The following is an 18,512-nucleotide window of genomic DNA, read 5'->3' as shown; positions in this document are numbered from 1 at the left end:
GAGTTCCTGAGAACTCCACTTTGGAAACCATAGATCTAAACCACACATCTGTGTGTACACAGTTGTGTGTATGCCTGCACCCTTGAAGGATCGCATGCAAGATCATTTGGTGACATGCCATTGTGGGAACCCCCCGCGGTGCCTCTCTGCTCCGCCGTTAATCCCCATATTCTCCTCCCCGATCCCGGCCCTTTGTGCCTGGCCACGCGCTGGACTGCTGACCGGGATCCGAACATACCGGAGTGCTTTTGTTTCGGAGCACCAGCAGCACTATGGGATCTGCTGAGCTGGTCGCCCTGGAGCAGGACAACAGCATCCAGCAGCCACGCAGCCAATCAGGGGACGCGCCTCGCTGCTGGCGCTACCGCTGTTCCAAATGGGCGGTGTGCACGGGCCGAATCAGAACCGTGGACGCGCTCCCGCAGGCGCGCTCCCCGACCGTCGGTATAAAACTGAAGCGCCAGGTTCTCTCAAAGCTCCACGCGAGGCAGGCCGTAGGCGCGTACCACTTTCGAACTCTTCCAATAAAGTACCAATCTAGGTAAGGATGCATCTCTGCTCTCAACACAGCTCAGGGTCAGACAGACAGGTGCACTCCTGCTGCTTCACACAGACACCGAAAACCAAAAGCCCTTTCTGAAACACCCGTACGACACATTTTATTGTTATCAGAATTGTATTTCACTTTATTTCTGATTTTTTTTTTAAACGCCTAAAAAATGAGTAAATTACCTGTTTTTGACCTCCAGATGTTTGAGTTCAGATGAGTGGTAGCTGCCTATTGGCCAAATTATTTTTATGGTGTTCCTGGAAGTGGTTATTGAACACTATCATATTTTACACTAAGAAAAACATGCCAAATATTTTTTTCTAAAGAGTATTTCTTCACTGACAGTTTCCCCCATATCTTCTTGCTTATTACTCTACCTTAATTCACTTTTTCTCTGTTCTCATTGGAACCTCAGGAGTAAAGATGTACAGAACTACAAGGTCCCCAATGATGCAGCCGCTGGTCAACTCAGGAATGGGCATGGCTCCTTTCTTTAAGGTAAACACTCTTGAGCACAGATTCAATGATTCTGCCTGATACTGAGGTACAAGAGGATGAAGCAAACAACCTCATTGCCAACTACATCCCCCGCTCCTCTCCTTCAGGTGACTGTGTTCGAGCAGGAGCATTTCCAGGGCAAGTGTCTGGAGTTCACCTCTGAGTGCTGCAACATTCAGGATTGCGGACTGGACAACATCCGCTCCATCAGGGTGGAGAGCGGAGCGTAAGTCTCTCAAACTTTTACTCTGGTGAAAACAAGACAAAAATGAGACTCAGTATTCTGATTGTACAGAACCTTAATGAAATAAACGAATAGGATGGATCAAGGAAAACTATTGTCCCTTTTTGTTTCCCCTAATACATCCACCCCAAACAAAAGGAGTCATGTGGGAAGCTTTAAGCAGTGAGACAATTGAGTTGCTATCTATGCAAAGTGAGCAGCATGGTTGTGTGCTGTAGCTCTTAAGCCTGGTAGAAAAAGAGATAAATTCTCCAGAATCCATTTTGGAAAAATACCAGACACACACTGTTAGGTTACAGAAACAAACGTCTTCAGATGGACATACAGTAACGATGTTAACAGCTCTCTCTCTCTCTGAAAAGCTGGGTGGGTTTTGAGCACCACGACTTCCAGGGACAGCAGTTCATCCTGGAGAGAGGAGAGTACCCCCACTGGGACGCTTACAGCGGTTCCCTCTCCTACCATGTGGAGCGCCTCATGTCTCTGCGCCCCATCTACTGCGCTGTGAGTACATCCTGTCTCTTAGTCTTCAGGTGGCAATCAACAATTACCTCAGGAGTCCAAAATCCAACAGTTTCTTCTATCTCCTGCAGTCCCACCAGAGCAGCCGCATGATCATCTTTGAGAGGGAGAACTTCATGGGCCGCAATGTGGAGATCTGTGACGACTACCCCTCTCTGCAGGCCATGGGCTGGATGATGCCTGAAGTTGGCTCCATGCACGTGCAGTGCGGCGCGTAAGTTATAGTGAATTGGATTGTGTGAACAGAACTGATTAGATGCATTTTATCAGGACACACTTTTACAAAGGCTCCTCCACTGTCCAGGTGATTTGCACTGAAACATCTATTTGTAATCCAAATTAGTTTCTGTTCCATGTCAAACTATCACTTGACAAATCACGTTGATTATACATTTTTCACTACAGTCTTTCATTAGTTTGTATTATACGCAACAGACATTCCAGCTGAAAGCTCAAAGCTTGTACTAAATCCCCACATTTGTCACAGCAACTCTTAAAATAGTCCCACTAACCCTTGTTTTCTTCTCCCACAGCTTTGTGTGCTACCAGCACCCTGGCTACAGGGGCCAGCAGTACATCATGGAGTGTGAGAGACACAGTGGAGACTACCAGCACTGGAGGAACTGGGGCTCCCACTGCCAGACCCCCCAGATCCAGTCCATCAGGCGCATCCAGCACTGAGAGAACAGGCTGAGACTGAGACAGCAGCTCCCCTCAACCCCACTTCCTTCTCCTTAAACCCCCTCCTCTTTCTTTCTTCCTCTCTTCAATCCTTTCCTTCCTCTTGACTTGAGCCGCAACAGCCGCCCGAACACCACTACTGATTTACAGCCACAGCCAGAGTGTGATAAAAGACAATATCGCACTGTTAAAGCACAGGGAAACACACGCTCCACACAAACACATTGCTGACATAACTGACACTCACACAGTGTCTTTTTATTTGGTTTGGAGGTCCCTACACACTCACACACAAACACACACCTGCGCTGTACTTCTCACCTGAGCTGGGCGAAGACTAGAGCAATTCCTCAGTGAGCTGGATCCAAACAGAGGGGAGATGAAGCTACAGCATGGCATCACGGCCAGGTCTCCTCAGTGCAGCCAAATGCGCTGAGGTGCAGCTCAGATGCGTTTTGTTGTTGTGTAGGAGGTTGATCCACAGGTTGATAACTAATAAACTCATTTTCACTTCATCTAATCTTGTTTTATTATACAAAATAGGCAGGGTTTAAAAGATGCCTGTAAACGTTGTTTTTCTCTTTACAGAGAACAGGGCTTGTGGCTGCAATGGGTTTTCATTGTGAAAGTATTCACAATGGGGAAAAAAGTATCAAAATGTCTATAGACACTGCTCAATATGTTGCAGGAGTAGTTTCAAAAGTTTCTACTGATGTATTGATACTGAAACTAAGTCAAACAAGATTTACAGCCGCCTTTCAACTCTGGGGTAAAGTGGTACTTGCAGCCACGTGATTATCGGCTTTTAAAGGTTTACCTGCCAATCTAAGGTGCTAAATTAGGCAGACAGCATAATGTAAAGGAAGGAGAGGACTAATGGGAAAAGGACAGAATAGGAGGAACATCTTCAGTTATTCCTCTCAAAGACATAGTGTTACGGACAGGCTGAACACAACAACATGCAAACAGACCCAACACAACCAAATGAAGAAAATATCTTCACCACTCTGACAAAACAAAAATGTTGCAAATAAATAAAATTGAGAAGCATGTTGAGAAATTTGACATTATGCAACAAAGAAATGTGCTACACACAGACAACGCAAACATGTCCAATCCAATGCAGCAGGAATTTCCTGGGGAAACCAAAACTGAAACCAAATATGAGCTAACAATGCGTATTTTAGTTGGAACACTCAGTCTGTGTGATTCCAGGATTATTGGACATTTTGACTTAAATACATGTTGTGTTGGAATTTGAAATTCTTTGAACAATTTAAAATGAAATCTACACCCTAAAGATGAGCCTCATTTCCAGAGATGTGCATTTGGAGTCACAGAATAGAGCTGCTTCAAGAACTAGAGGAAAATGTTTTTATTCTAGAAATCAGCGCCACAGGGAACATTATCAAACATAACCTGAGAGTACAACTAGGGAGAAACACGTTTCCTGGAACATTTACAAACTGTGGCAGAACAGAGGCTGACATTATCAATCAGATTTACAACTAATACAGTCATAGTCCTATTCACAACTAATAAAACACTCTTAATTCCTTTGACGGTACATGAACCTGATTTTCTTTGCAGCTAACCTCTTTCTAAACTGCTTGGTTAGTCTTGTTTTCAACACTTGACAGTTAAAACAAACTTTGCTGAACATATCTACTGATCTATATCACTCTCCCTGCCATGCAACTCACTAAATGAAACAAATGGAGGAATCCTGAATGTCTTCTGGGAAATAAATGGGAATAACACAAACTAAAGTAGACAGGTGGAAAAGAAAACTGCACGTCACAGAAGCTAATGTAAGAGCACCGTAGTCTGATATTTGCCGTTAACGAGCTCACCTTTACTCACAGTAGACACGATCGCCGATGAAGCGATGTCCGTCTTTTCACCGACAACATCCACATCCTCATCTACTTCCTCATCTGAAGACTCTGTCCAGCTGATGATCACCGGATGAGGAGCGGGACTGGAACCGCCAATCACATCAATGTCCTCGTCGTCGTCCTCCCAGCTGCCCGTCAACCCCAGACTGAGCTCTTTGGCAGAATGTGAGGAGGGTGAAACAGAAGGCTTCACTTTGACAAAAGGTGACAGAGTCGGCCCCTCCACGTCGATGATCTCATCGTTGCTGCTCTGCATCTCTTCATCCATCAAACTTCCCACAGTTTCCCTGAGATTGATTTCTCTCCACACTGGTTCTTCCTCCCGCTGTTCTCTTTGTAAGCAATCCCCTACACTGGACACGTCCTGTAGCTTTCTGGTTGCTGGTTCAGAGACAAAGTCTGAAGATTCAGAGCTTGGTGTGCATGTTCCAGAGGTCAGCTGGGCCATTCGCTCAAAGCAAACCCTCTTGGCCACAGGGGCAACATCACTTGTCTTCTTCTCTGACTCTGCTCCCCTCTTCTCTACCCTGCTTGTAGGTGCCTCTGCCTCTCCCTGTGGCTGAACAGACAATTCTTCTTCTTGTCTCGCTTGGTTTTTCTCTGGTTGTTCATCCATGCAACTGGGCTCCACCGGCTGTGGCTGAGTTGGTGGTGTTGAACTCTCACCAGTAGAAAAACTGAGGATTTGTCCATTTTTCTTTGGCCTGCCTGGTCTTGGTCGGCCTGCTGAGGGTGGCCGTTTGTTCAGAAGTGGCTCATTAAGAAAGGGCAGGCTGTCCTTTAAAACACATTCACTTTATAATTATTATACAACAACAAGACCAATAGTCTACAGCAATGCTAGCAGCTCTGCACCACTGTACTTATGCACAGTGGTGCTTTAAAGTTAAACGCTAATGACATTATACTAACATGCTTCATTTTTAAGCAGGTATAATGCTTAACATGCTCCCCATCTTAGTTTATCGAGTTAGCATGCTAACATTTGTTAATTAGCACAAAACACAAAATACAGTCGCTGGGAATGTCTTTAATTTGATTGGTTTTGGTCATAAACCAGAGTTTTAAGGATAAGGATAAAGTTTTGACCTGATGATTGCGGTACACAAAAAGATAAAGGATCCCGACAGTTAGCAGGCTTTTTTGGCCCGGGAGCTGTCTCATCCTGAGATGTCTGTACAAAGTTTGTGCCAATCTATTTTGAGAAATATCTCGTACTTCTCAGAATAAGTAAACACTTTGGCTTGCTGAATGTGTTAGAGGAAAAGTAAGGGTTAGTGTGAATGTCTGTCAATATTTCTCATGGCAATCCATCCAAGAGTTGTTGGCATCTTGGTGCCTCTTTCTTTGAAGAAAAGACATTTGGAATACACCTTTGCCTAAGGTCTTACCCCCAATTTCCACCTGATGCGTAACAGCTGCGGATCGGCTCTACTGCGTAACGGCTTCGTACTCCGCCATCCGTCAATAGCCACCAGGTCCAGATTTCTTGCGGAACGGCTGCGGCCACGACTGACAGCTGAAGTCACGAGGACCCACGAGATCTCGCAAATTCATGTAGAATCGAACCACAAAAACAACAAGTTTGTTTCCATCCAGAGGAGTAGAGAGGAAACAACTCTGTGCCGTGTTTTCAAGGTGTAGTGCAGGGAAATATACATCGTGAGCAAGGTATATTTTATTTTGAAAAATTAACCGGATGTTTTATTTTGTTTCTGTCCTCGACTTCCTGTCCCGCACTATCTGCCGTGTGCTGAATTGCTGCGGAGCTTTCCGGCATCCGGCAAAAATAGAACCTTTGCGTATCTACTCCAGAGGGCTGCAGATCGCCGGAGCTGGGACGGAGTCAGGACACAGCCGTTCCGCGGTCAGTGGAAATAAACCCACTGACTTTAATGGAAACCTAACGACTTTGCCGCTGTTCCGGAGCGAACCCGCAGCCGTTACGCAGCCCGAAATTGGGGGTTAGAAGGAAAGGTCAATGCTCACCATGATATGTGCTTCTCTAAACCTGCTCCTGATTGGGTACATCTTTGTGCTCCATGAGGCCGGCTGAACCATTTTAGACAAGTTGTCACGTGGGTATTTCCGGGATGATGCACCGGTCTTTGTTTTTGCCGGTTTCTGAAAATGATATATAGACAGACAAACCATTTGATACATTTTCTTTCTCCTTCTGTGGGTGTCACAACCCAATTACACTCTTTGATTACTAACAGTTGTAAGACTTTGACTCAAATGATTGTAACAGCAGACATTAGCAGAAGCATTATTTGAGAGTAGTTAGAAAAGTTTGTCACCTGGACTTCTGGACAGCTGGGTTTGTGCAGTGTAACTTGGGCTGGCAGCGGGCCACTCCTCTCCAGTTTCACTACAGGCATCTGCTTTAGCTGCTTGTCTCCTCGGTCACGAATGCTTTTGGTCTTTGCGTCACTTGATGACACTGTCTTCCTCATCTTTTTTTTCTGTCGTTTGGCTGGCGCTCTGACTTTCCTCAGTGATTGCTCAGTATGTTTGGGGGGAGAGGCACTGCAAGCAAATGCCTTGCGTGGCTGTGAACATCTCTGCAGTGTTTCGGTTTCATCTCTCTGTTGCAGTGGAGTTATTTGAGAGTGTCTGGCTGGATGCAGTGTGTGTTTATTTTGTAGACGAGGGGTGTGAGGGGTCTTGGTTTTTCTGTATTTGCGAAGGACAGTGTAAGGCTGACTAGCCTCTGTGCAGCTTTGACCAAACATCTCCACCTCATCCCTGGCAGTACAGCTGTCAACGTGCTGCTCAAAGGACTGGAGGAAGTGGTCCAGCATCTTGTTCAGCTCTCCCTCTCCCTGCTGCTGTAAAACCGGCATCTCACTGATTGCAGAGCTGGAGCTGCCAGTCCCTCTTGCTACAGCAACATGTGTGGACCCATGAAAACCTGTATTTGCCTCCAGGAGGCCAGTGGTACAGCCTTGTTGGTTGTTTTGGGCCAAAGTATTGCCACATGAGGCATAGGCACAATGGCTGCTTCTGGTTGGAAGAGGAGGCTGAGAATGTAGAGCACTGTTGTTGTTGTTTGGTAAAATGTCAAGGCCCATCATCACTTCCTCCAGCAGACGATCAAAGTGTTCAGGATGATCCTCATGAGATGGAGGAGGGAGGGATGAAGAGGCTGCAGACTGCAGGCCAGGAGACAAGGAAGGCTGTAGGGCGGGGCTGAATACAGATAAGGTTTGAGTGTTGGAGCACGTTAAGTGAGGGGAAGAAAATGAAACTGATGTTGTTGGTTTGGCCCTCGCACTCCAAACCCTGCCAACAGGAAGACCATCCTGTAACCGGGGATAAAAGTATGTTAATTACAATACAAAGTAGAGATGTACAAGGAAATAAAAATGTGTCATAGTGCTAAAGTGATAACCCAATATATGTTCTAACCAGTAGGTTGGTTGCAGAGGTCACTTTGTAGATATTATCTCATAATACTACAAGTTAAAACCGCTGTGTTATGTCTCACCTTGTTAAACTGCTGCGTTGTACTCCTCCCACGCTGCGTGTTACCTCCTCCCTCCCTGTACGGCGGCACATCTCCACTCTGGCTGAACTCCCACATTTTGCTGCGCCTTGTTCTCCCCTTGGCTGGCTTCAGAAGCTCTCTGGTCTTCAGATACAACTTCCTGCCTGCAGCTCCTCCACCCTGACCCGTCATGGATGCCCTCAGCCCCCACCTCTGCAGGAACAACTTCTGCAACCTGCTCACCCCCACTTCCTGCACGTCCACTGTCTGAGTTATCCCTCCTCTTCCTCTCCCTCCTGTTCTTGCTCGTGGTTTCCTGGCTCGTCTCTCACCCGTGCCGGCTCTCCTGGCACCTCCCACCCCTGCTCCCTGCCTACTCCTTGCTCGCCCCCTGCAGGAGCCCTCCTCTTTGTCTGGTTTCAGGAAGTGGCTGATATATCCTGGGATGTTGCCTTGAAACTGCTCTAACTGCTCATCCTCCCACTCTTCCGCTGCTGCAACATTTCTGGAAGCTCCCTTAGGGGCAGCCCCGCAGCTCTGAGAGGCAGCACCACACAAGGTTGCTTGGCTGGTAAAAGGAAGGAGGGGTGGGGGGACAAAGTCATGCGGGGGTGGCACAACAGGAACAGATGTGTGTTCAACTGCTGTGGATTCTTGCATAGAGTCTATGAAAGCAGATAGGAGTTGGTGTGGTTGGTTTTCATGTGGTGGGTAGACGAGGGATATGGGAATGTAGGGAATGTCAGTGGGAACAACATGGGAGTCTGTCATTCCAAAACTCTGGAAAGCAGCCATATCAAGGGTGTCAAAGGAGGCTGCTGGGTGAGAAGGGGGACCCGTGTTTACCTGCTGCTCCTCTGTCTGAGTCCATGTTTCTTTTTCACCTTCTGACTGTGTCTCTTTCCAAAGGAAGCTGCTCCCATCCCTCACTTCTCGCCTCCACCTGCTCCATCTCCCATTCTCTTCAGGCATCGGCAACTCCGTCTGCACTCCTACCTCCGTATGGCAGCCTTCTCCTTCCTCTTTTCTGCTCTCACAATCTCTTTTTGTGACCTCCACAAGCCCATGGATGCCCAGCTTGGCTGCAGCAGAAATAGCCTCTTGCTTTTCATTCTCCCCCTCTCCTGCCATCTCCCCACAATATAGCAGTCTGACCATGTGGAGCAGGGTGCAGGCGCCGAGAGCCCGAAACTCCAAGAGACGGCTCTGTCCTGCAGGGAGTGGGGGGGCGGAGGACAGAGCGGAGGAGATGTCGGGGCTGATAGCTGATAGAATGCAACTGTGTGCTGGTACTGATATGCCTTAGGGAGAGGAACATGTCAGTAATGATAATAGTCCCCACAACAACATGAAACAAGAATAAAGGATGTTTGTTTAATGTGTGTGTAATTTAGCTGTTTTTACCTGTGTTTGTAATTTAGCAGTATTTTTACCTTCTGTCTTAAGCAGAGTGTCACAGAACTGGCTGCACTGTTGCTGTTTCTGCAGCTCAGCAAGAAGGAGGGCTTCAAACCCTGGTTTTTGGTAGCACCACATCCCCCATTCACTTCAGAGGAGGAGCAGATAGGGGGGATTAATAAAGATGACAGGTCGTATTTGGTACAAATATATCTTTTTACGCAACTGTGACTGCAAACAATAAAACATGGGTGTTTTGCACATGCAACCTATAAAAGTACATGATCAAAAAATCTTTTATTAGCATTGGCATGAGCAACACATTTTGCTTAGTGCTTCATCCGGCTCATTAAAGGTACAACAAACCAAGGGCTTCAATAAGAGATTTAATAAGATGTCATACACTAATTTCTACTGGAATCCATGTGTGAGAAAAAGGCTTGACTTCAAACAGATAGTCATCAATACAAACATCATCAATCCATATGTATACAATATTGATTTGAATTAACTTAGCAAATTTCTGACTCTTACTCTGTTGTATTGATCAGATGTATTATGTATATGAGTGGGATCTTGTCTGTGTTTTGCACATTTTCTTCTTTTGGTTAATGCTGAATTTGTAGAAAAACATTGCAGTATCAGCCCCAATTACATAGATCTACTTGAACATGGTGTAGCCTACTTTTTTTAGCAGGAGTGTTGGATGTATTAGACTTATATCATACACTGAAGTTGTATACTTGTCTTATTTGTTTACAGATTACTTAAGTAATGTAGTTATATTTTAATAGGCTTTGTTTTCTGGCATTATTACACATTTTGAAAGAGAACTGTGTAATTAGTAGTATTATATTGTGCACATTTAATCCAACATGGAGTACTTCATAACGGATATTAACAGCCTTAAATGTCGGTTTATTTCTGAACCCCATTGTTAGAGGGGCATTTTGTTCATTACGAATTATATTAAAACTTTTTTTCTTCGATGATAGTCACGTTAGATGTATAGTTCTGTGTGATGGGTTAATCAAGAACTGGTGCTTTAACGTTAGAAGTGCATTCTAATCTGCACACCTGCGGGTTAGCATCACTGACAGCAGCCAGCTAGCTGCGCGCAACTCCCCAAGATTGTAAACTAGTCATAACAGACCACCTTCTAGTTAACATGGCATGCACATTATAACATTGATTGTAACTAAACTTCTGAGGACAACCTGAGCAGTTTTAACTAAAGTTACTTTATCCAGGCTGGCTGTTCCGGTGTAAACGCGGGCAGTTGACGGACACCTTCACTCACCGTCTCAATGCTCCTTATAATAACTCCGTTCCCACGTCAACAAAATGACATTAGTTCGTTTTAAAATATATATACACCAAATGTGAGATTGACAGACAGTAGCCTATATCGTTTTGTTTTTCAGTTTTTTCTGTCCGTTTTGGGACGGTCATCCACGGGTCAGCGTGGTCATCAAACAGCAACGGTGCTCTGTCGTGTGTCGCTACGCCACCAGGGGGCGGGAGTGTCACCACACAGCCGACACACTACAGCAACGGTTAAAGAGTAGGCTACTAACACAACATTAAACACAAGACAGTTCACTTCCGCTACATCCATTTTCGCTTAAAAAAGATTAGCCTCTAGACTTGTGGCGTTTAACAGTCTATGGTTCAGACCATAGGTGGAGAGTAACTACATTTACTCAAGTACTGTACTTACAATTTTGAGTACAAGTACAAATACTCATGTGTGTAGTACTTGTATCACACATGAGTATTTGCTACTTTATACTTCTACTGCACTGCAATTCAGAGGCAAACATTGTACTTTTTACTCCACTACATTTATTTGTAAATTTTAGTTACTATGTTACTTTGCATATTTAGATTGTATTTAATACATTTTGATATAGGCCTATTGTAAAAATTAGCAGCCACATTAAAGTGATGTTCACATAAATTTGGACATTGGGCGTACTTTTATTTTTCGCACTTCAATATATTTTGATACTACTTGTGTGATGTAATTTTACCCAAGTAAAATTTTGAATGCATGACTTTTACTGATGTAACAGGCAGAACATGTATACACTGTAGTACTACTACTTTTACTTACTTACTTGCTGTTGAATTGTATTGCAGTGGCCTCTCTCCTTGATCCGCTAGCCTGGTCACATTGGACAACACAGGGGTGATGAACGTCAAACAAATACTTGAGGCACAGGCTGTGCACCAAAATACAACAAACCAGATTCCAGCCAACCACCGACAAGATGGTTGGGGGAAGGGTGGGAGTTTGTGCTCATGCTCATAACGGGGGAGTTGATGACATGAGTTGTATCTGAGAGTGATTGGCTGAAATGTGGTTAGTTGCATTTTGGTGCACATCCTGTGTCCCTAGTGTTTGACGTTTACAACCCCTGTGTTGTCTCCCAGGCTTTTTCACACTATATTCAGGGGGAAGGCAGCTAGCGGATCAAGGAGTGATGCCTACAATTTGAGACAAAAATGCAATTGCGCTGAAACCATGCAGGAACTCATAGTGCACCTTTAATGTAGCAGCACCACAAACTAGAGCCTCTTTGCTGCTACAGGCTTTCTTGGTCTCGTGTGACTTATGGTGGCTATTATCTAACGTTAACAACGTTTTAGGACGTATTTCTGTATAGCTGGGACTACTTAGCTGGTTTGATGACCTCTCTATTTGTGGTACTGTTACACTATACTTTAATAGTCATCATTAATCCACAGTGGTCATTTGTGGCTACAGTAGCTGCTGTTCAACAAAGGTTACATGCTGTAATCTTGCTTTGATAAACTATCTTTAATCAAAATGGGGGTTAGCATTCACCTAAATAGTACTAAGAAAAATAAATGTTGCAAATTCTTTTGTAGACAACAGCAATACATTTTTGGAAAATTGTTAACATTTTAAAAACTGGAAATCTGAAGGATGTTTTTAGTGTCTAGAATGGTGGAACCCTATAAATGACACATTACTGTGGCTGAAGACACGCAATACTGTGACAGAAGAAAATATTACCCTATGTTAGTTGTTACCACCCAACTCTGCCACAGTAAGATCTTCTTTGGGCTAAACAATTTTAATGACCAACCTTGGATATTGTGTCCCTGCATAACATGAATAAACAAATTAACAATTTGTTATTTCTATTCACCAGTTGTCTTGTACACAGTCTGAACGTCTACTGCCTGCCTCCCTTTGATCACTGGTGTAAACATATGATGATACAGTGTTACAGGCATCTTAGAGTTTTACGATATGTTGCATGCCTGTCAACTTGTTATACATGACAAATGATTTCTAAAGTATTGTACATCAGACTAATTCTTTCTTTAGCTTATAGTAGTATTTAGGGGACATATTCCTCCACAGTCCCGACTCTGCAAAATTACCTCTGAAGTTCAGCTAAAGCTAGTATGAGTCTTCAGCAGTCTGAATTACTCAAATCAAGTTGGTAATTTACAAAGTTACTGTCTTTTCAGTATTCCCCTATCTGTTTGCTTGTCAAGCCATGGTGGAGTTATAGTCAAATAAGTGTGAATTTTGAACTAAAGATACTTTGGAAGATTCCCACTCTATTTGTCCACCACAGACTGCTGAAGCGTCATATCAGCTTCAGGAAAATATTGTTTGCTCAAGCCTCAACATCTACTGTCACAGACCTAAATACAGGCCAAACGTATGATGTAATTGGTGCTTTACTGTGCATACAGGCAGACACTTTCTAAATAAAGCATTTAAAAAGTTACTACAGAGACAAACTATGTTAATAATGTGCAGCACTGTGGAATTGAAAAGGCTGTTATATAATCATGGCCCAATCGCAAAGAAAAAAAGACTGGAGCAAACCGTTTGTTTTCCTTGATTTGAGAAGCACAGCTGCACATTGCTGGAAGATGGATTCACCCAGTCTTACATGCTATTTTCCACCCCGTAACATAAGTAGTCCTGGGGTAAAAAGCACAAGGAGGCACTTTATTTTTCGTGTTGTTGGGCAAAAATTGCATAATAATCTTTCAGCATATTGTACTTCAAGTTGTCTGAGAGAAAACTAGACTTCTGCACCTTGGCTCCATGTTCCGCCTACAACAAAAACTCGGAAGACCTTAGTGGATCCCAGGTCATTTCAGAAAAAGTTCCAATTAACTGTTCTGAGTAGGCATTGCCTGTGCAATAAATTGGGAAGAGGGAGAGCTTCGGGAAGAGGTTTCAATCTACTTCAAATTCTGCAGTTTTTGTTCTGCTTTCTACCCAGTGCAACTTTAACATAAACAACATTCCACACACAGCCAATAATAAATTACTCATACATATAATCATTGTATCAGTCTGTGTGCTTTAAATAGCACTAAGAGCTGGTGAAATCCCTAGTGAGCTCATATTCACAGAGAAAAGAAACATATCCTCCAGTTTTTGTAATCAAACACTTCACATTGTCTTGTTGTCTCTGTGCAGTTCAAAGAGGACTTGCTCAAAAGATGAGGAGGGCACCGGACTGAAAAATTTGGTAGGTATTGGAGAGTCCTGTTGGTCCGGAGTGGGTCGGGGCCAGCGCTTGTTAAACTTGACAAAGAAGTACGGATCCTTGAAGGGCCCCCCGAAGATGATGGCCTGCATCAGGTAGACAAGGGCCACGACCATGAAGCTGATGAGGAAGAAGGGGATGAAGGGCCTGAGGTGGTCCCAGGCCAGCCAGATCCCGTAGCTCAGGCAGCTCTGCTTCTCGGTGTGGGAGGTGTGACGGGAGGAATCCGGGAACTGTGTGCGATTGGGAGACTCGTCATCTGAGTTTAAAGAGGACGGACTAGGGACACCGATGGAACCCATGAGTTGCAATTTAAGACTGAGCAGACCGTCGCTCTTAAGCCTATAAATAAGTAGTCACTGTCCTCCACAAATCAGCTTCAGGGATCGTGTGGAAGGAAGCATTAGGCCTCACATTATCTCCCTGTGGTGTGGTTTCCCACAGACCAGGTGCTGTCCCGAAAGTGGACTTTGGCTCGCTGTGACAAATCCGGTGCTAAATTCCTTCCAAAAATCCTTCCTCTCTGAACATGTGTTCATATATTCCTTTCTGTCTTATCATCCCGGCAGTTTCTCCCACATCTTGTGTGCCGGAGTTAAATGTTGTTGCTTCTATTTGAGCTTGAGAGAGAAATTGAGAGGAAATGAAGAACAGCGGGGGAGCCCTAAATAGATATGACACCAAGTGACAGGACACAGGGAGGGAGGGAGAATCTGCTGCATTAGGTGGTCTCAAATTTAAGGAAGGGTGTGTGCATGTGTGCGTCTTACAAACATTTCAAACATTCAGTGACTAACACAGACATACCTACACACTTGTCACTTAAATGGGTGTAGCAGATCGAGGACAAAACCATTAATGTTGTTTTACAGCTCTAATAATATGATAGTGTGGCAGGTGCAGCTATATTTGTATTAACCTACAGATACTTTAGTTTACACTTTACACATCTTAGCAGGGCTGTACCCAAGGTTTTAGATGCAGTACCCCAAAAAAGAAAAACAACCATGAGGTGGGGATACATTGGGGGGTCTTGGACTCATGACCCCATATATAATTATATTTCCCTGGATGAAGGTCAAAATGCTGTTTCAAACCTGTATCTACACTCCCAGGAGATAACAAGGAGAAACTTTATAGGGACTGTACTTTTAACAGTACACCAAGAATCACGGGCCGTGGTGGAGGTCTTGCTGTGGTTTAAAAAAAATATTTTATCTGCCAGTCATGTACTCTTCTTTCAAACTACAGATGACTAAAATTGGTTGCTCAAATACATTTTATTGTTTTTTAGTTTACCAGGCAACATGGGCCAGTGGCATCTTTTCTTACTGATTTTCTGATTTCTTATCATCCATTATTAAGCTGTACAGAGTGATTATTGTTAGCGATTTTTACATTCATGTGGATGATGATACTTGCAAAAATGCTTCTGAATTTGTAAATATCACTGATTCTTTTGATTTTACTCAGCAGGTCTCTGGTCATACACACAGCAAGGGACACATGCTTGATCTGTTTTTTTTTATGGTATAAACATTAATAATGTTTGCATTGAAGATGTATTTGTTAGTGATCACAAATGCACCTTATTTGATCTTGTTTGGAATGAAGATCTTCTGCCTATTAAACAAGGGTCCTGCTCACGTTTGATTAACCAGCTTACTGTGGTATTTTTTTGGCCGCATTTGACTTAAGCTCGGTTTTTATTTTGAATGATGTGGACGCTTGTGCAATGGCGTTTAATAATCATTGCACCCTTATCTCTTCAGCCGGGCCAGGCCCGTGGCGGTTTTAAGCATGCTCTTGTTCAGCCTATCTTGAAAAAGAACCCTCTAGATGTAGCTTTGTTTAAAAACTACAGGCCTATTTCTAAATTGCCTTTTATTTCGAAACCTTCAGAAAAGGTTGCTGCAAACCAGTTAAATAATGTTTTGGATTCTCATAATATCTTTGATAAGTTTCAGTCTGGCTTTCATAAAAACCATTCAACTGAGACTACTCATCTTAAGTGTTCTATTGATATTTTGATGGCTGCTGATGGGGGTAAATGTATTGTGCTAGTCCTACTAGAGCTCAGTGCAGCGTTTGATACAGTTGATCACTGCATTCTGATTGATAGACTGAAAACAACTGTGGGCATAACTGGAACTGCTCTGGATTAGTTTTCTTCCTATCTTTCGGACAGGAGTTCTGCTGTGTCCATAGGAACATACTGTATATGGCAGACTCTGCTCTTCTGTCCTGTGGTGTACCCCAAAGTTCTGTGCTTGGCCCCCTGCTGTTCAGTCTGTATATGCTTCCTCTTGGAAAGATTATTTTTTTGTATTTTGTTTTTTTACGTTTGGATTATTGCAATGTACTGTACACTTGTTTAAACAAATCATCCATAGACAAACTGCAAGCTGTACAGAATGCAGCAGCAAGACTTTTGTCTAAGACCAGCAGGAGATCGCACATTACTCCTGTACCTAAGGCGCTTCATTGGCTTCCAAAAGGTTTTAAGAGTGCATTTTAAAATTGTAATCACTACTTATAGGGCCTTGCATGGTCAAGCTCCCTCTTACATCTAGGATCTATTGCACGCACACACTACTGGCCGCTCTCTGAGGTCTTCAGGCCGTATCTTTTTATGCAAGCCTTTAACTAGCAACATGGCTTAGTATTTTATGTTATTTTTGTTTTACCGTAAAGTACTTTGTGACCCCTCTTGTCTGTAAATACAGTTTACTTATATTTCATAGGGCTGAGTAGCAAACTTTAAAAGATAGATTTGCGTTTTTTGGTCTTAAAACAATACTCAAATGTACGTCTCGGATGGTATTTATCGCCTCAATTGTTCCTCATCTCCAGATGTTAAATTCCTTCCTGATCCTATGATCCTTTTGCCGCAGCTCACAAGAGGACATTGTATGGGGAAATAAAAACTGTGAATTTTGTACTAAAGCACTGTAAATGTATATATAAATTCTGAATACCAACCAAAATCTGTGCATTGCATGAAGTATTTAAAGTGTCAAATTCTTCTAAAAAAAAAAAAAAAAGGGTAAAACCGTTTATGTACCTCAAAGGAAGGTATTTGAGTATTTCACAGGCATCAATATTGATTGACTTTGAAATTACAGACAAGGTTAAAAATAGACAAATATAGGTATAAATGTGTATAGAGATATGAAACCTCATTGCAAGGCAAAAGCAATATTTTTTTTCACAATTTGACATTTCAGACTAAATAATCACAATTTTGTTTCGTCTTCCAGATCAGCCTATAAAATACCTTCCATGTACACATTTATGATTGCAGACTATAAACTCCCCCGTGTTGCTAAAACACCCAGGATATAGCCATAACCCTCAAGGTCCAAATGATTAGCTACAGCCCTGCATTTTTACACACTAATCTACGTAGTTCTGTGAGTGTGAAAATGTTTTGTTCTTTATCAACATTTACATTTAATAATTTAACACTAAATAAATTGCGTGACCTCGTATGCAACACAGGCCGACACATACTCATTATAAACCCTACCAAGATCACATTTTCACACACTGACATGCACTTACAGCCCTCGTGATGCAGCAGCTGCGTCTCAATCTGTGTGCGATGAGTTTCATGTGTTGCATACTGGAAACGCCGAGACACTTTTTGTCTATGTACAACCCTTGTGTTCCATCGACTTGTCACGCACACACGCACGGCAGCTATCCATATCAGCACGTGTAACCGGAGAAAACCGCAAAGCTGAAAATGTCAACACTTAACTGTGTTGATGTGTACGCCGAGTTTGGGAATTAACCGGCTTTACGCAGAAAATGAACCGGACCACAGTTTAAAAGTTTGGAAATGAATGCGTTTGCAACGAGTTTAAAAGAAGGTTGCGACACAAATAGCATAACGAGCCCTTGTAATTAGAGCCTTCAAAATGGAGGACTTTGATGTTAGAGAGGGAATTTCTGAAATAGTGTCAAGTTTTTGCTTTTGCTATTTGCCCTAACAAGAGCGGGAGGATGAAATTACCCAGCCGGACAGGCTGCCTCACTTTAATTAGACGCGTCTATCTACCCGATACAGCAGTTCTTCCTCCCCACACAGCCACATCAATCACATGTTGCCAGATCTGGTCTAAGAAAAGATCTTTATTTATAAAAAAAAAAACAGTTTTAACAGTTACATACTTTACTGAAAAAAGCAACTTCTTTGAGCCAAGGCAGGTATGAATGGTACATCATAATTTTACATGGATAGGCAACATTACAAATATACTGTGTGGAGAGTAAAAAAGAAAAAAACTAAACAAAGATGATTGGTCTCTTTTGCTTTAAAAAACAACTCAGAATTAAAACTTGGACTAAAAAGATGAACAAATTGCATAATGCTCCCACCCACCACTCCCGTACATACAAAACCAAAATAAAATTGACACAAACCTAACACAAAATTAAAATTACAAAAAAAAAAGTTAAAAACAAATAGATCATAGACCAAAATGTGCTTTTCTTCACTTCTCAAATTAAATTATGTCAGTATTTCTCCCTAATTGGTCTGTTCAAAATCAAATGTCCTCCGAGTGAAGAATTCTCCCATATTTAAGTGTGTTTTTTGTAAAACAGCACAACTAAATGCCAGTATGAACGATTACATTGCAAAAACAAACAAAAAACAGCAAGTAGTGATTATTAA

The 18,512-nt window shown here is 42.9% G+C and overlaps 2 protein-coding genes across 4 annotated transcripts; one reads left to right on the top strand and one right to left on the bottom strand.

The window, feature by feature from the left end:
* Positions 1-292: 292 nt before the first annotated feature.
* Positions 293-2,767, top strand: cryba1l1 (crystallin, beta A1, like 1). Its single transcript, XM_032527250.1, has 6 exons — positions 293-541; positions 966-1,048; positions 1,156-1,274; positions 1,655-1,796; positions 1,886-2,028; positions 2,348-2,767. Exons 2-6 carry the CDS (start codon positions 974-976, stop codon positions 2,493-2,495), a joined length of 627 nt encoding a protein of 208 aa, XP_032383141.1. The 5' UTR covers positions 293-541; positions 966-973; the 3' UTR covers positions 2,496-2,767.
* Positions 708-17,551, bottom strand: LOC116696354 (uncharacterized). Of its 3 annotated transcripts, XM_032527249.1 has the most exons (7): positions 10,582-10,812; positions 9,317-9,429; positions 7,884-9,184; positions 6,694-7,698; positions 6,383-6,517; positions 4,349-5,171; positions 708-1,296 (listed from the first exon to the last, which is right to left on the bottom strand). In XM_032527249.1, exons 2-7 carry the CDS (start codon positions 9,417-9,419, stop codon positions 1,292-1,294), a joined length of 3,372 nt encoding a protein of 1,123 aa, XP_032383140.1. In that variant the 5' UTR covers positions 9,420-9,429; positions 10,582-10,812; the 3' UTR covers positions 708-1,291. The 3 variants fall into 3 exon arrangements, with proteins under 3 accessions (XP_032383140.1, XP_032383139.1, XP_032383138.1); XM_032527248.1 differs by lacking the exons at positions 708-1,296; positions 10,582-10,812 and adding an exon at positions 17,396-17,551 and having other exon boundaries at positions 3,868-5,171; XM_032527247.1 differs by lacking the exon at positions 708-1,296 and having other exon boundaries at positions 3,868-5,171; positions 10,582-10,811.
* Between the last annotated feature and the right edge of the window lie 961 nt (positions 17,552-18,512).

Source organism: Etheostoma spectabile, chromosome 10, assembly GCF_008692095.1.
Source record: "Etheostoma spectabile isolate EspeVRDwgs_2016 chromosome 10, UIUC_Espe_1.0, whole genome shotgun sequence".
NCBI classification, from domain to species: Eukaryota; Metazoa; Chordata; class Actinopteri; order Perciformes; family Percidae; genus Etheostoma; species Etheostoma spectabile.
This window is presented reverse-complemented; position numbering and strand designations above follow the sequence as displayed.

What these genes read in the sequence shown, in the direction of transcription:
- cryba1l1 (XM_032527250.1), top strand. Translation starts at nt 974, where the DNA reads ATGTACAGAACTACAAGGTCCCCAATGATGCAGCCGCTGGTCAACTCA. An exon ending in GCATGGCTCCTTTCTTTAAG is followed by an intron (nt 1,049 to 1,155) that starts GTAAACACTCTT and finishes CCTCTCCTTCAG; the next exon opens with GTGACTGTGTTCGAGCAGGA. An exon ending in ATCAGGGTGGAGAGCGGAGC is followed by an intron (nt 1,275 to 1,654) that starts GTAAGTCTCTCA and finishes CTCTCTGAAAAG; the next exon opens with CTGGGTGGGTTTTGAGCACC.
- LOC116696354 (XM_032527248.1), bottom strand. Translation starts at nt 9,419, where the DNA reads ATGTGGTGCTACCAAAAACCAGGGTTTGAAGCCCTCCTTCTTGCTGAG. An exon ending in CCAGCTGTCCAGAAGTCCAG is followed by an intron (nt 6,518 to 6,693) that starts GTGACAAACTTT and finishes TATCATTTTCAG; the next exon opens with AAACCGGCAAAAACAAAGAC. An exon ending in TTAGAGAAGCACATATCATG is followed by an intron (nt 5,172 to 6,382) that starts GTGAGCATTGAC and finishes TGTGTTTTAAAG; the next exon opens with GACAGCCTGCCCTTTCTTAA.